This window comes from Pipra filicauda, unplaced genomic scaffold (genome assembly GCF_003945595.2).
Source record: "Pipra filicauda isolate LSUMZ 115617 unplaced genomic scaffold, ASM394559v2 scaffold80_size11013439_pilon, whole genome shotgun sequence".
In the NCBI taxonomy this organism is placed as follows: Eukaryota; Metazoa; Chordata; class Aves; order Passeriformes; family Pipridae; genus Pipra; species Pipra filicauda.
Genome location: NW_024104987.1, coordinates 6,673,310 through 6,689,827, shown reverse-complemented (window position 1 = coordinate 6,689,827; position 16,518 = coordinate 6,673,310). Strand labels below are relative to the sequence as shown.

Genomic DNA, 16,518 nt, shown 5'->3' with positions numbered 1-16,518 from the left:
TGATGAAGTCTTTTGCAATATTAACCTAGGCATCATTTCTGTAAACAGGGCTCTTATGCCGGCTGGCTCACAGCCAGAAATGAGGGAAAAAAAAAAAAAAGGCTGGGAGCAGAGGGGGGCCCGTGGGAAGGGGCTCTGAGATGCAAATCACGGTGGTGGTGCTCAGCACACTTTAATCCTTTGTCCACTTTAGCTGGGCGCAGATAATGCAACTAATTCAAGTGCTTGTCTCTCTGGTGTGAATTAGCTGGATGACAGCCTAAAACCTCTCCCCGGCAACAGCAAACCTGCAAAAAAAGGCAGAAGCACAGCTCCTCTCTGTTCCCAGCTACCCTGTCCAACTCTTGAGTTTGTCCAGCAGATTCCTGGCTCCCCTCACATCTCCCTGGGTGCCTGCTCACTGGGGAGGACTCTCCAGTGGGGCTGCAGACCCCATGGCTTTCGTCCACCTTCTTGCTGCAGGACACCTTTTCCCCTGGGCAGCCCAACCTGCACAGTTGCTGCAAGGACCCTGGAGACGTGCTGCCAAGTGCCACAGGACCTCCTCGCTGCCTTCTGCCTGCACAAAGGTAAAGGAACAAGTTTGTTCCAGCGCTGGCTTAGCCGGCTGTGCCACACAGAGCAACAGCAGCAAACCCTTGGATTAACCCTTCCAGGGCAACCAGAGAGGATGGACAGTGTGAATGTGGAGGGATAGGTGTGTGTTCTCCTGCTCCTGAGGGCTTGATGCTCTCAGACAACCTGCTCCTGGTGCTGAGCAGTGCATGTGACAGACCAGGGACACCTGCGGAACACGGGCAGATTTTCACACACACACGTGACCATCTCACGCTAATGGTGTTGGGAATAGGGTTGGAGTTCACAGCAATAGCCACACCTGGGTGCCTGCTGCAAACACTGTGCTTTTGTTGGGAGCAGGGAACTGGTGCAAAGGTGCTTCGCTCTCCCAGCCCGTGCAGCACCTGGGGACACAGAGTGTGCTGGATGGGACATGGGAAGCACACTGCCTGTTTCAGTCTTTCTCTCCAGTCACTGTCTGCCCTGATGAGCTAATCCTCTCTTGTTCACATCTGAACATTATATCCTCTTCTTCCAGTGACCCCCAAGATACCAGCATTCAAACCTTCTTGGATTTCCCCCACTGGACCAGCCCTAGTAGCTGTTGTTTGTGGCAGCAGACCAGGAGCGCTCACACAGTGACTGTCCCTGCTTCTTCTGTGCCTCAGTTTCCCTCAGTTGCAAAGGGGGACAAGCAGCTGCTGGGATGAGGGCTGCTGGTTCCTCCCTGCAAGGCCAGGCCAAGAGACACAAGGGGCTAGGGCATTTATGTAGCTCACCTCAAAGGAAGGGGTTTATATTTAGCAAATTCAGTTTTATATTATGCAAATAAGGGTGATAATTATATATTGTCTTCAGTAATAGCTTGCAGCTGGTGGGCACCTCTGCGGGGAGATGAGCAGGCCACTTCTCTCCTGCAGCTACTCAGGAGGGAGACCCAGCCACAGGGTCCAGCAGGGAATTCTGGACTGTGGCTGGGGAGAGGCAGAACCTCTGCCCCCAGCAATGGGGCTTGGAGGGGTGTTCAGGGACCAGACCACGCCTGCAGCTTGGGAGCAGGGGTGGGAATGGAGAAGCAGGTTTCCTGCTTCTTCCTTTCCAGCATCCTTCTGCAGCCCAGCTCAGCCCTGGTGTGCACTGGATGTGTATTTTATGAATGTGTAAAATAAGCCTCATGCACATAAGGGAGATGTTTACTGTAAACTGAGCGAGGTGGTAAACTCCTTTTTGGGGTCAATCAGTGTCTGTTGGGGGTAAGAAAGCCAAGCATTACTCTTGGTAAATACCTTTATAAGTGACTTTTTAAGTACCTTTCCATCCCAAGACCTTGGCTTGCTTTGCCATCCTCTCCCATGTAGCTTGCATTGTATTCCAGCTGACTTTTCCAAGGTCACCCAACAAAGTGACAGCAGAGAATCCAGATTTAGCTCTGATTAAGGTGTTGGCCCAAGTGGTGCAATCTGGCCCAACACCACGGGCTCGTCTCTGCCGGATGTCACTTGTCAGCAGTCGCTTGCAGCCCTCAAGGGACAGGCTGTGCCTGGGGCACAGTGGGGGTGGCTGCAAATCCCTGCTCTCTGCCTGTCCTTACTGGCATGTGATGTCTCAGTAAGCCAGTCCCGAGCTCAGGAGCCTCAGCAGCAGTTTTGGGGCTGACCATGTCTTAGGGACATGGTTTAGTGGTGGCCTTGGCAGTGCTGTGTTAACGGTTGGACTCGATGATCTCAAAGGTCTTTTCCAACCCCAGTGGTTCTGTGCTTCTCTGTGCCTGGAAACCAAAGAGCAAATGCCTCAGAGCTTGCAAATCACTTTTGAGAAAGACCAATTGAATTTGTTCCAGAGATCCAGATTAACAAATCCTCTGGCAGATTGAATCTCACAGAGGAAGTGGGGGCGGGGGGATGCTTGGTTTTGGGTTTTGTTTTTTGTTCAAAGCAAGAGAAACTAAGTGACATTTCAGCTGTGGGATTGCAGAGCTCTTTGGGGCCAGGAGCTGTTCCTGCCCCCATGTTCAGTCACGAATTAAATTCCTGCTCTGATCCACCCCTAAAACCTAGGCAGATCCAGCAGTAACTGAGCCCTCAGAGCATCTGAAAACAGATTCCTGAGGCTGGACAGGATCTGGACAACCCTGGCAAAACCCCTTCAGACCAGCTCTGCTGGTGCTGAGAAAAGGGGGCTGTACCAGGGCTGAAATGCTGGTTTATCATAAGTTTCCCCAGCAGTTCCCATAGCACCACTCCCACATCCTCCCCCTGCAAAAGGCATCAGGGTCCTGCCTGCACTAATTGGTCTTCATTAGTCCGACCAGCAACATTTGTGTCCTCCTCCCACATCCTCTCCATCCTCTTTGATCCCCAGCTGCATTTAAGCCCAACTCCTTGCCCAGGTTAGTCTTTGCTCTGTCTTACTGCTGCTTTCTGCCCTCCTGGGTCAGCTTTGGATCTGCCTGGCTGCTTTGTGCTCATTAGTGACCAACAACGTGGGTGTAAGACCAGGTGAGAAACCTCCTTTTTGGGGCCAGGTTTAACAGCCTTTAGCCAGTGTGGGGATAACACAGCTTAGCGTGGAGATGGCAAATGGGAGCTGAGGAGGCAGCTGGCACCAGAGCGTGCTCTGACAGCTCCCTTTGCCCTGCAAGGAATTCAGCAAGATGCAGCTTGTCCCTGTTCTTTATCCTGGTGGCAAATCTCTGGCTGGTGGGTGGCTGCAGGTGGTTTGTGTGTGTGCTGGCCCTTGCCCTCCTGACTGCCACCAACCCCCTGGTCCCTGGCTGTGGCTGTCCCAGAGCCTGTGCTTTGTGCAGTAGGTGCAGTGCCAAGAAGGGCAGCATTCCCTGAGGCAACAGGGATGGCTCTGGAGATGAGTCTGAGGAAGACATGCTTGCGTAAACTCATGCTGGAGGTGGCTTTGGCTGACCTGGTGTGATACCCTGACCTGCCACATTGACCTGCTCTGCCCTGGGAGTGGGTAGAGAGAGGGACTGATGGTGGCACAGGGTACCCAGACAGGTGGAGGCCCTCCATAGGAACCTGGCTGAGGTTATTGAGAATACCTGGAAGCTGCTGGTGCTTTTTTTCCCCAGTAATTTCCCTCATTTGTGAAGGTGAGGAGGGTGATGTGTTCCCTGGAAAGTGGGCCTTTTGAAGAAATGGAGTTGGCTTGTCATTAACTGCAGGAAAACTGCAGTAGGTGAGGATGTGGCAGAGGGAGGCGACAGTGGGCTGTGTTAGAGTCCAACTCTGCTGCATCCCATCTCTTCTATGAATTGACACTGGGGGCCCTGAGCAGTGGCTGGAGGTGGTTCCCTCTAACAAGCCCATAATTTTCATTTAGTTGGCTTTTATTAATAAGGAATAAGCGACTTAGTAGGAGAAGGATCAAGAGGAGTGTTTCCTTGTGCCTGGCTGTTGGATCCTGGGAACAGGTGGAGGAGGTTGTGGGGGGTTGAAGCATCCAGAACTTGTGGAGCATGGTTTATAGGAAGCCAGCAGGATTTTGGGCTCCAGCTTGCCAGCTTTGGCTGTTTAGCTCCCAGCAGATGATCTGCCATCCCAGCCAGGCCTTGCTCAGATCTCCTGTCCAAGGACAGTTTCTCCAAGGAAGGTGTGGGTGATGCCTAGAAGTCACAACAGGGTAGGAAAGGCGCTCCAGCAACTTAGTGTCCACACTCAGGCTCTTCCTGCCCACATCCAGAGGGATCAGGATATTCAGCTTTGTGATTTCTGGAAAAGGAAAGGCAGGAGCTCTTCATTCCACTGGGAAGTGTGGATCACTGTGTGCCTTAAGGGTTGTGTTATCCGGGTTGTGTGTGGAAACGGCAAAATGCGGCATTGAGCCTTTGTTTTGTGGGCAAATTCCCTTTGGTTTGGCAAATATGATCATCCACTTCTTTATTTTTACGTGTTTCTCTGCATTCAAATTTTAGATGAAAACCCACTGGAACACTGGGATGAGGGTTGCCATTTGTTAGGTGTTTCCTAGCCCCTTAGTGCCTAAATCTGCCTGCTTTTTTGAGACGTGTTGAACTCAGAGCCCAGGTTAAAGGCCTGTCTCCTTGCTTGGTTGCCCAAATGGTTTTCCTCATTTTTAGCCACTGTCATTTGAATTCATCAAGATCACTGGTGCATGTTTTCCTAGCTGTGCTGAAGGACCTGCTGCCCAGACTGCCCTGAGCTCAAGGATTTTCTTGGTGACACAGAGACCAGCAGAGCTCTCAGCTCACTGAAAGTCTGTTTGAGACACATGAAACTTGAGGACTCCTTGCACTTCAGACTGATGATGGACTTGTAGCAGACTCCCATCTGCTGAGGTCTGGGGAACCCCTAGGGATAGGTTGCTAATAGGAAATATAGCCAGAAGGTCAAATATCTTTTAGATGAGCCTTTGCTCATCAGTTACACCACAGTCTGAAGGCAATCACTAGGGCGCTGCAGCTCCTTTACTGTGGTTTGGAGAAACCAAAGTGTTTCTCCAGCCCTGGAAGCGAGAGCGTACGTGGCGAGAGGGTTCTCTGCCTATAAGAAGGTTGGGTTAAATCTTCAGTAACTGCCTCAAAACCAGATCTAGGTGGAAGGACACAGCTAAGGTCCTTGTTTCCCAAACAAGTTAGTAAGCTGTGTGGAAAATATCTGCATGTTTCCTGTCTGCAGAGAGATCTGGGTTGATTACTTTGTGCTATGTGAGGGTGGGTGGGTCAGTGACAAACTGACCTTCGTTTTTATGAGAGCCTGAGGCAGAGCAGAAGAGGGGATGGAGGTGTTGTGCAAGATGCATGTGTGGCTGTGGCAGGACCTCTGCACAGCTGGGTTTCACCCTCCCACATGTGTGTGGAGAGGGGAAATGCAGCCACAGCTTCCACTGCTTTTTGCCGGAGCCCCAGGCCAAGCAGTCGGATGCTGAGAGGTGCCTCACGCTGCTAAAACCCTTTCCTATCTTTAATGTCTATTATGGATTCCTCTTTGTGCACAGACATGAGCAGGCAGGTCAGAAAACCAAATTATTAGTTATATTCCAGGCAAAACTGGCAGGGGCAATGCTGGGGTGACTAATGGGAGTGTTGAGGGGAGGTGAGCACCAGCCCCAGGGAGCCAGGTGGCCCCTGGACACAGCATGGGGGCCAAGGGGGAGCCTGAGCCTCTCTTTACACAGGAGGCTGTGGAATCACCCCTTTTCCAACAAAGAAAAGGCTGATAAAGGGGTTTTTAAGTCCCTCTGCTGCAGCTCGGATGTATGCACTACTTACTTTGTGGCTATCGGAAAATCTCTGATGTTTTATTACTCATCTCTTTCCCAAGCACCTGGCAAAGCCACCTGGAGAATTTATTTCCCCCAGTTGCTTCTGGCAGTAGAAGGGACCAAATCCTGCCACGGGCAGGTAGTAAGTTCCTTGGGTGTTTTTGTGGTGCCATTCACCTCCTGCTTTGGTGGTGGTCCAGAGTCAAGTAGGGGTTTAGCAAATTAAAATTGACAGAAAAAAAAAATCCTCTTCTTTTCTTAGCTACTCACATTTAATGGTATTATCAGTGTTCTACTTGCTTGTGGTTGTCAGTGGAAATGGTTAAGATAAGTGTGGAAGTTTACATTCTTCTGTATAGCAGATCAGAAACAAGCTCCAGTTCTGCCCTTGTCTCTGAAAGTAGCCTAGGAGGACTCCAAAATCTCATTAGATTCTCCTTTTGGCAAACCACTGTTAAAAATGAATTGGAGCCAGAAGCAGGTACCTAATTTCCACACTTCTTCCCCCATACTGCAGTTATCTGTGTGTGAGGTGGTGCGGGGAAAACAGGAGGCCGCAGACCGGCCTTCAAACTCTTCAAACCCCTTGCAGAATCTTTATTGAAAAAAGATAAATAATCACAGCATCTCAACTGTTATTCAAACACATTTAATAAACAAAGAGAAACAGTAGCAAAGGGCACTGACATGTGACAAACTGTACAAAACCTCCGGGGAGGAGCCCACGGCCCGGCTGCTCCGGCCCCCACCCCGCAGCCAACCAGGCCCCCTTCGCCTCAGCCCACTCAGTCACCCCTGAGAAAAATCGATTTTTTTTAAAAATGTGCAGAAACAAAGACACTTCAAGAGGTTATTTCCAGTCTTGCCACAACGGAACAACTTAGGCCACTGGGAAAGTTTAAAGAAAACCAAAGTGTCATAACGCTCCATTCCCAGGATTAGCGCTTTAAAGTGAACCTTCCCAAGAGGCACAAGCACTCTTGGACAGCCAGTAGATCTACCCCTGCTTACCTACTCTACTCACCACAACATGCTACACCTTTTTTTAGAGTGAATGGGACAAATTTCATCCTAATTCAGCACTAGTTTTGATATAGTTGTGACTGAGTGAAAGGCAATGGACAGAAAAGCCCTGTTTAAGCACAGAAGGGATGCAACTGGTGCATAATGCTGAGACCAGCCCTGGTCTCAAGGTAAAGGTGACCTAGCATAGTCAGGGAAGGAGAAATCCTCCACTGGGAATGTACCTACTCTGGATAGACTTCACACCTGGTCCTAAACACCGCCCAAGAACTCGAATGTCCAGTACCAGTGATTGGTTTTCTACCATAAACTTGTTCTGTCGAACTTAAAAAGACCCAGAGAGTCTGTGGTCCCCTGGCACCTCCTCCCTGCTCAAAGAGGAGAGGAAAACCAAGATGCAACTCTGATGGTCTTTCTTGTGCATGTCAGTTCAACAGCCATTCACCTGGTAACTTTTGGCTCTGTGGATCAGAGGGGACAGCAATGGCATCACTCTGCATCAGGCAATCCTCTGCTGGGCTTCACTGAGGTGCTCAGGTGGCAGCAATGTGACAAAAGCATCTTGACCAGTTCCTGTTGCCTTTAGTTTGATATTTCTTGACCAGTTCCCAGAAACTCCCTCCTCTGAAGAAGGGGAAGAAGACAGATGAGAGTGTTAAAGGGCTTTTTAGGCTGCTAACTTGCATATGTGTGCTTCTTGATTTCTTAGCTGTGAGCACAGACAACGACTGAGGCTACAAGATGCACATAGAGGAGAGAGATCTATACACATCACAGTGTTGTTCAGGCCCAGCCAAGGTGTGGTCTGATCACACCAACACAAGCTCACCACGTTATAAACAGGGAAGGTGGAGGGCAGAAGAGCTGGGCTCTCCAGCGTGATGACAAACCAGCTCCGATTCCACAGCCCGGAACTGACACAATGTGAATCCAAAGACATTTGGTACAGCCTGTTGTTACCAGGACTAATTAGCACAGACAATTAACCAGTCTGTCTTGAGAATGGGGCCAAGGCTCCACCGGAGGAGGTACATTGGCAAAGCAGGATGGAGAGGACAGGCAAGAGAGAAGGACTGAAGAGAGGCAGAGCACAGCAGTGCCACTCGGTGTCTTTGCTGCACGACTTGGTCACTGAACTGGTTGTTGGTAATGCTGCTGCAAGGCCTCATCAGCAACAAGTGGTAAGATGGGAAACCTGCCTGATTCTATCTCAAAACTTTCAGGAGACAACAGGTAGCTGAAGGCCTCCAGAAAGGGGCCCAACTCCTCAGTCCAGGTGAGGAATTTTCTGACTCCTTATCAAGAAACATCTGCTCTGAGCTTATCAATGTCTGTGAATTCCAGCGTCTCTGAAGCTTTGCTGTAATGTCAGTTTGGGATTTGACTGAAAATGAGCCAAGTGCCAGGACACCTGGGCTACAAAGAACAAAGCCAGGATGAAAGGGGAAAAACATGCAGCAAATTCCTATGAAATTCCATTTACCAGACTAGGAGGAACATGCCCTTGGTTAGGGGTGGCACAGAGAGGAACCAGTGACTGCAGTTTGGCTAAGATTAGAATTCAAGAGAGGCACAAACGAACATTTTGCACATCCATCCAAGGCATTCCAAAAAAAAAAAAAAAAAGAAAACAGAAAGAAAAGTCACAGAAGTTGACACATCACTTTGGACAAGAAACAATACAACAGTTTGGCAACTTTTCACCAAATTCCCCCACCCCAGCTCTGTGATGTCCCTCTGTAATTTGAGGTGATCTCTTAAAGGTGGGGACGTGAGGGGGCTGCAGATAATAGGGGATCTCCTCTGCAAAGGATCTCGAGGGGTCAAACCAACCTACCTGCCTGCTACAGTACAAAAGAAATTCTGCCTGAAGCCCTCCCTGGTGAGAGGGAAGGAGACAGAGCCCACGCTGCTGGAGACAAACAAGGCAAAGCTGAACTTGGCAGCAGCAAGTCCCTAAACCTTGTGACTTCGCACCAGGCTAAGATATGGCCCTAGCAGGGTATTGGAGGGGAAGATGTCACCCCTCTTCCTCTGTAGAGAAGTGTAAAGGACAGAGCTATCACTATTTTGGGTGAACACAGGCCTCTTTGTTTGCATGCAAAGTAATGGGCTTTGGAAAACGCCAGGAGCCCACGTGTAATAGTGTTAACAGTGAGACCTGTGGCAGATGCACACACCTCTCCCCTCCCTTTAGATCTAAACTCAGCTCTTAGGAGTTGAACAAGGAACGAATACAAAGCAAGGATGGAAAAGTCTGTGTGGGTTTTTTTAGGAGTGGTTGTTTTGTTCCTCCTTTTAAAGCCCTGTTCATCTGATTAGGGGAGGAAGGGGGAGCATTGCAAGGCCCCTGCACTTTTCTGGTGGCAGACCTGGGTGCAAGAAATGGCACAGCTCAAATATAGATCCTCCCACCCACACCAGCCTGTGGAAAGTGGGACTGATTACAGGGGCCTGAGGACCTGAGCAACCTCCACAAAGGCTCTGACTGGGAATCCGGCCCAGCCATTGTTGGAAAAATTCAATACAGCGCTGGCCAAGAAAACAAAACAAATACTTGTGGAAAGGACCATCCAGCTGGAAGAGTCTCTCCCTTCCTTGGTCTCCGGGGTAAAAGGGAAGCCTTTGGTTATGACCAGAATTATTTGCCACTGGCAGGACAGGCTCGGCTTTGCTTTGCATTAGCTTGGTTACTGTACAAGGGCCGGTTGCTCCGCGGAGAGATGCTCTGCCCAGCTGGACTGCCCTGTGACATCCGGGAGTTTGAACGGAGTGGACACTTGAATTACATCCGGGATCCTCGCTCCTGAAGAATCTGGAACAGGAGAGACCTTCTGTGAAAACCTCAGACAACTTTAGATGCAAAAGTTCACGTTCAGAGTCCTTGTTTTTTGCAGGGAAAGGAAACATGGACTGATGAGAGAGGAGCTTGCTGGCTTTTGTGCCACCACAAAACGACTGACAGGCTGGGTAAAGTTGAGGGAGCCCCTTTACTAGAAATCCTGCTCAGCTGCCTGCCAGGAGTTAAGGATGTCACCTTTTGTTTCTATCCTGGGGAAAAAAATTGCATTCATAGAATGGTTTGGGTTGGAAGGGACATTAAAGCTCATCTTGTTCCACCCCCCTGCCATGGGCAGGGACACCTTCCACTAGACCAAGTTGCTCCAAGCCCCATCCAATCTGGCCTTGGACACTTCCAGGAAGGAGAGGATTGAAAGAGAACAAAAACCTTGTTTCTCCCTGCAGCATCCTTCAACCACAAAATGTGACTGACTTCGAAGGCCTTTGCTACTCTGTCCTCCTTTTCCAAGTTTCTCTTTCCTCCATTTTTTTTGCTCTAATTTGAAGTGTTCAAAGAGCCTCAGCTCCTTTCCTACAGTAAAATGTGAAATCTTCCAAGAGGGGATGATGCAGGAGGAAACAGGACAGCTGGTACACAGAAGTGCTGCTGCAGATTATGGATCTGCTGGTGCAGGAAGGGTTTTTCTTTCCCAGGGGAATTCAGGTCAATACACCTGAGCAGGTGCCTTACCTTGGCCTTCTCACTTGGCTCCTTGACAATGCCATTGGTAGAATTGTTGAGCTCCCTGGACACAACACAGAGGAATTCTGCCTGGTCTTCGTTTCCATAGTTATAGGAAGATCCAATGCTGATCAGCTGTGCAACAGGAGACAGCCAAGGTAACTATCAGTAAGTCTTTTAACTGGTAACTAGGCAACTTTTAACTAGGTAACTATAAATAAGGCTTTTGCTTTATTCCTAGAATTGCTCTGTGAGGTAGGACTGTCCCGGGAGATCTGTTCTGGACCTGCAGTTCCCTGCAGCTTCCCATGTGTGTGTAAGGCAGGGACACAGCCGAGCTCCACGGCCCTCTAGTGGCACCTGGAGCCCCACGGAGGAATTCCAGCCTGAAACTAATGCTGGACACAGCAGAACATTGGCCAATTTCTGAGGGTGGAAAAAGGAAAAACAGATTGTGCAACACATAATATCCAGCTCACTCAGATGTGGGCAGGCAGTGCAGGTTGCCTGGTCCACACTGAACTCAGCTCTCAACCTGCCTGGTGACTCTAATGTGGAAATGGGAATTCTTTACCTCAGGCAGATGTTGGATTAACTGGGGACATGTGGCAAACCAACACCATCCTTTCTATAGATGCTGTCAAGATGGAGCTTGGTATCTGTGTAAATGGGATTATATTCTATTACTGTTGTGTTGAGGGTGTCTGGACTCGATCCAAGAAATCCCATCTGTCTCATTTATCATTATTACATTAAAAGAACATCCCAGAGTGCAGAGCTAATTTGTCATTTACAACTCTGCTTCCCAGAGAATAAATCTAAGTCATCTGAAGGAAGCAACGTGAGTCTTATAAACTGTGTGTACCCAGGAAACTTTAGTGTGCATTTTAGAACAGCCAGCTCTGTATTTATGTATAAACAGATGCAGTCAACAGCCTTCCTAGAGAGATCAGCATCTGTATGGTTACAGTGCAGCTGCAGGAAGACTTGGGGGGGCTGTTCTACTGACTGGCTTCCAGTGTTTTTAACAGGTTCTGATGTTTGTGCCAAACACAGACACAGGATAAGAAAAGGTATTTTGCTTCCCTGCTCCCTGTCTTGACTATTTAAGCTCTTGGATATTTCAATACCACAAGCCACTATTTACTCAACAAATTTTGTGAAGATGGCAATTTTAAAGAGTATTGAACTGCAGGTGGGCAGGAGAAAAGATTTTGATTTTAAAATGGCAAATTTCTGTTCCATCCTTACTGTAAGCAAGACTGAATGGCACAAGGCAGAGAACCTGTCTCTTCTTAGAATCCAAGCATGACAGACAATAGGCTGCAACAGCTTTTACCACTTCTGGTTTTCCTGCAGGTTTCTGAACCAGATCTTTGGGTGTTTTAAAGTGACTGGACCCAAAGAGCTTGTGCAGGGAATGCCTGCTCTGTTCAATCCCTGGCATCCAGGCTGGGATTTAGCAACAGGCTCTCTGTCCCCAGTCTGTAGATCTGTTGCAGTCTTTCCTAACATGTCTCTGCCTGCCAAGTGCTGTGGTTTGGGGAGGGGAGAAGCTGTGCTGGGTTGCACATTTTGGGAAAGACTGTGGCAGCAGGCCCAGGCTTTGAGCAGGGCCCAGTTCAGCATGGGACATATCCCAGGCTGCATCACTTCCCTGTCCCTGCTCTGTGACCCAGTCTGGGCCCTCTCACAGCTCTGTGAGCCCTAACCAAAGCACTGTGTCTGTCCTGTTCAGGCTGCTGCCCTTGGAGGGGGCTGAGCTGGATGCAAGTCCTGGGGAGGGCAAGAGCAGCTCCCGATGGTGGGAGTGGGCTGGAGTGGGAGGTGCAGGAAGTTTTCCTGGTGCCTGTGGTGGACAGGAAGGGATCTCAGTGGTTTGTGCAAAGGTTGTGAATGGAAGAGGGAGAGAACTGGAAGGAACACACCAGCATTTGCCTGTAATGGGTATCTTTTCCTTGAAAAGGAAGATTAGGAGAGATCTGAGGGTGCAGATTCCCATGAAGGGCACTGCCTGCAGCCTCGAGGGTTTGGGGGTGTATACATGGATGTGTGAAAGGCAAATTATGGTAAGTAAATTGTTGGGCAGCAAAACCTGGGTGTTGGAGAACTGCATTTCCATGGAGCAGTGAGTGGCTCTTGGTCACAAGGTTTCACTGCTGGCTCACAGGGCAAGCTTTTGGCTGCCTCTCCACTGTGGAATAGGAGTTTTCAGGCATTACAGAACAGATCCATAGGAACAAGAGATGCAAAGTGCTTTTCCTAATCCTCTGTCTTGCTTTGTGTCAGCACATCTCCCACAACATCGGGAAGACACTGCTGAAATCCACAGAGCCTATTCTTAATACAGTTTCTTAATAGAGGAGTAACATGCAGGCCAGCTGGCTTCCAGTCCTCTCTCCTCAGAAATGAGAGATCTGTGTTTGATTCTAGAAACCAAATCTGGAACTAACACCATATGCAACTGCAGTGACACCCAGCCCCAAAACCAGCTGCATTGCAAAGGCATCTGCAGGAAGTTCTCATCACACTCAGTGCCTCTTTAGCAAATGCAAGAGTTGTGGCTTTGAGCTTCCAGAAAAGTCATGCTGTGGTTTTTCACAGCTCTAGTAATTTTCCTGGATAAAACTGTTGTACCAGGGCCTGGTGTATGTGATGAAATGCAGAAGGGAAGAATTTCTCTGGGATTTGACAAGGATACAAGAAGTCCCAAGAGAAAACTAAATCTCACTTGGCAGTTTGAGTGACCTCTGCCCTTCCCTGTCAGTGACTGGACATAAGTGCACTGCCCAGGTCAGGCTGCTTATTCAGAAGAGCAGAGCAGGGTGAAGTGCAATTCAACAGTAAACTCTGCTTATTCCATATCCAGCTTTCAAATCTGCCACTCTTTGGTAACCGTACCTGTTCGAACTTCCACCCATCGGACATGGTGGACACCATCTGTGTGAGCTCTTCCTCTTGGCACTGCAGGACTCTGTACACATGCTTCACAGGTCCCTAGAGCATGGGGAGTAATTACTGTAGTTTAGTAATTACTGTACTGTCAAGCCAGAAGTTCATAAGCTTCTCCTGCTCTTGTCTTACTGAGGAATTCAGAGCCCCACAGACTTTCTGAGATTTCATCCCACCAATTTCAAAACATACACATTTGGCTGGCACGCTTCTCTTAAAAGCTTTCTAGGTGTCTAAGGGCCAGGGAAAGCAAATCTTCTTTGGCTTTCAAAGCCACTTGCTGCTTTTTGAAAACATTTCTGAAATTGAATCTACTGGGTGTGTTAATATCAGCTGAGCATCAACAGGAAAACTGCCACAAGAAGACAGATTTAAAGGGAAAAAATGTTTTAAAGAAAGAGTTTGAGCTATTCTTTACCAAAGCAGTATGTTTTGCTTTATAACCACCCATCTCTGTCCTGGACCCTCCCGTGTAACTGTCCCTTGCCTTTCCCTACACTGCTATGAGATGACTCAGTGGTCTGTGCTTTAAAAAGCCATAATGGACACTCTTTCCTAGCCGTGCCCTGGATCCACCTCACAGCTCTTATCCCCCTGTTACTGCTGAACCAAAGAGCTGCTACTGCAGAGTCTGCACCCACACTTGTCTTTCTGTGCTCCAGACCTGACTGACTCCACAACCCCAAAGTGCATTACTTGAGAGGTCCTGTTCTCGTTGTCCCGTATCCGCTCCTTCACCAGCCGCACGAGGGACGCGATGTTGTAAAACTCAGCTTCTTCCAGCACCCCTGGCAGAGGAACCCAAAGCAGAGACAAACTGTTACTTTGCACAGGGTAGAATGAAGATGATTCTGCTACAAGGATGGCAACACCTGCTCCCGACTCCAAATCCAGCCAAGATGTGAGAATCCCAAATGCTGAACAGACTGTGCCAGCCATCTCCCAGCTCCCAGGCTGAGAGAAAATGCCTGACTAGCTGTCACCTCCCTTTGTGACTTAGAGGATCTTTAAGGAAAATTATTCCCCTTTCCCTGGGATTATCAGAAACCTCGTGGTACAGGATTTTATTCACCCAGCCCCATTAAGGGAAAGCCCCCAGAGCTGCCTGCTCGGGGAGAACCACAGTCTGTGAGAGGGAGATGGGCTGTGACAGACCTTGGGCTCAGCAGGACAGTGCCAGGGTGTGCTGTGAGCTGCAGCTTCTGGGAAGACATGGGATCTGATGGTTCAATCCCTGTTAATGAGCAGTTAACAGTACTAACTAACAGCATCCCTGGGGAACGTGGTCGCTCGCCCCTCGGCAGGGCAGGAACTCTGTGCACTGGGGCTGGTCTCTGGTGAGGGCTCTTGGATGAGCTGTCCAAAAGCATTTACAGTTTTTCCTGGTGTTTTTCTCTTACCTTCCTCTGCAAGCTCCTTGTTTATGATGAGCTTCCCGTGCCGGAGGTAGTTCAGTATCGGGCCAAAGTACGTGGGGTCTCTGTCGATGAGATACGCCCCCGTCTCATCCTGAGGAACAAAGGGAGGGTTCAGTGGTACCAGGACAAGTTAACTCAGCTTAACACGATAAACTGAACAGCTTCCCTTTGAGGACCTGGATTCATCTGCCTGTGGGAGGTGTAGGAATGATGCCACATTTAAACCAACGTTTTTCTTTTTCAGTATCTGAACGACCAATGTCACAGCTCAGCAGCTCCGGGAGATGCCGCACACGAAGCACTTGTGCAGACAGGGCTGGTACACCCAGACAGAAAAGGAGGGCTTAGTTTTTTCTTCACTGCAATAATAAGAACCAAAAGCTGGCAGTTGAGTTCTGCCTAAATTTGTTCTCCAGCCTGGTTTAACCAGGGGGCTCTGCAAGAAAATGGGATTTCCAGTTCCAGCTAAGGGCACTTGACAGCTAAAGTAGTTCAGTTTTAACTTTCCACTCTGCAAACACACATTGGAAAGCTCCAGCCACATCTCCAGCAACACAACAACTACTGGCATTAAATAACTCATAATTCACAGCTGAAAGCATCTCTTGAGCAGCTCTGAAGCACTGACAAACCCTGTGCAGAATTCATATCCCTCTCTTAGATCACTGTAAACAACATTTCTCCTGCCAATCTGCTCTAAAGCAACAACTGTGCAAACCCACTCTGAAGTGTCACCTCCTCTCCTTAATGATGCTGCTGATTGTGATCAAACTACCAGGAGATATCTTTTGATTAAACTCTGAATGGAGCAGCAACAGACCTGACTAATTCAGTCTGAACCACCCACGACATATTTACAACATTTTGTGTAGCAGATCCTGGGGAAAACCTGCAAATTACAGGAATAACAGTTCACAAAATCCTTCTGACAAACTGCAGCGACCTCAAAACTATCCAGGAATGTGCACCGTGATCTTTTATGGGAGCAAAGTGAAAGACATTCAAAAAAGAACCATAGACATGCTCAGGGTGAGAAATCATAAAATCCCTGCTTCTGTAACCACTGTTACAGTGGGAAGCAGCAACACTGTGGGAAGCTGCTGGCTGGAGTCACCGTGGGAGGTGGAGGGACCAGAACATGTGGAACCTGCGTGTCACAGGCACGAGGGTGACGAGGATTTTGGGGATGCCACAAGCTTCATGACCGTGGAATGCGAGGGACAAGCAGATGGTGTGTGACAGAGTGACGTGTGGGACCGGGGGGCTGCTGTGCAGATGGGCCCATCCACACGGCGGGGTCCGGACCCGCACGGCCCCGGGGGCGCTGCCCCGGGTGACACCGGCTGCCAGGGGTGTCACCTCGCCCGTGGGACGGTGACACTGGCGGCCGTGGCGGGTCGAGGAGGGGCTGTCCCGGTGTCACTGCCGCGGCCTCACCTTGTCGGAGCCGAGCTCGGGCCCGTCCTGGCAGCAGAGGCGGCACAGGAAGGACTTGGGCTCCCGGCACAGCGTCTGCCGGGTGCTCACGAAGTACGTGCCGCCCACGTTCAGCCGCACCCACTTGGAGGCGGCGGCGGTGGCGTTGGCGGCGGGCGGGTTCGGCGCCCCTGCGGGCCCGGCCGCGCGCGGGCTGGGCGGCCCCGGGGCCCCCCCCGGGCCCGGGCTGGGCGTGCGGCCCCTCGGCGGCCCCTCGGCCATGGCGGAACCTCAGCGCCCGCCCGCCGCCATCGCCGCGTCCGCGCGCGACACTTCCGGGGGGCGCGGAGGGATTCCGGCGGGGCCGCGCGCTGATTGGGCTGCGGGGTG

The 16,518-nt window shown here is 49.9% G+C and overlaps 1 protein-coding gene across 1 annotated transcript; it reads right to left on the bottom strand.

Annotated features, from left to right (window-relative positions):
• Positions 1 to 6,424: 6,424 nt before the first annotated feature.
• Positions 6,425 to 16,441, bottom strand: KCTD2 (potassium channel tetramerization domain containing 2). Its single transcript, XM_027749584.2, has 6 exons — positions 16,150 to 16,441; positions 14,695 to 14,803; positions 13,991 to 14,082; positions 13,244 to 13,339; positions 10,352 to 10,477; positions 6,425 to 9,634 (listed from the first exon to the last, which is right to left on the bottom strand). The coding sequence occupies exons 1-6, from the start codon at positions 16,408 to 16,410 to the stop codon at positions 9,605 to 9,607; spliced, it is 714 nt and encodes a 237-aa protein (XP_027605385.1). The 5' UTR covers positions 16,411 to 16,441; the 3' UTR covers positions 6,425 to 9,604.
• Positions 16,442 to 16,518: the final 77 nt, after the last annotated feature.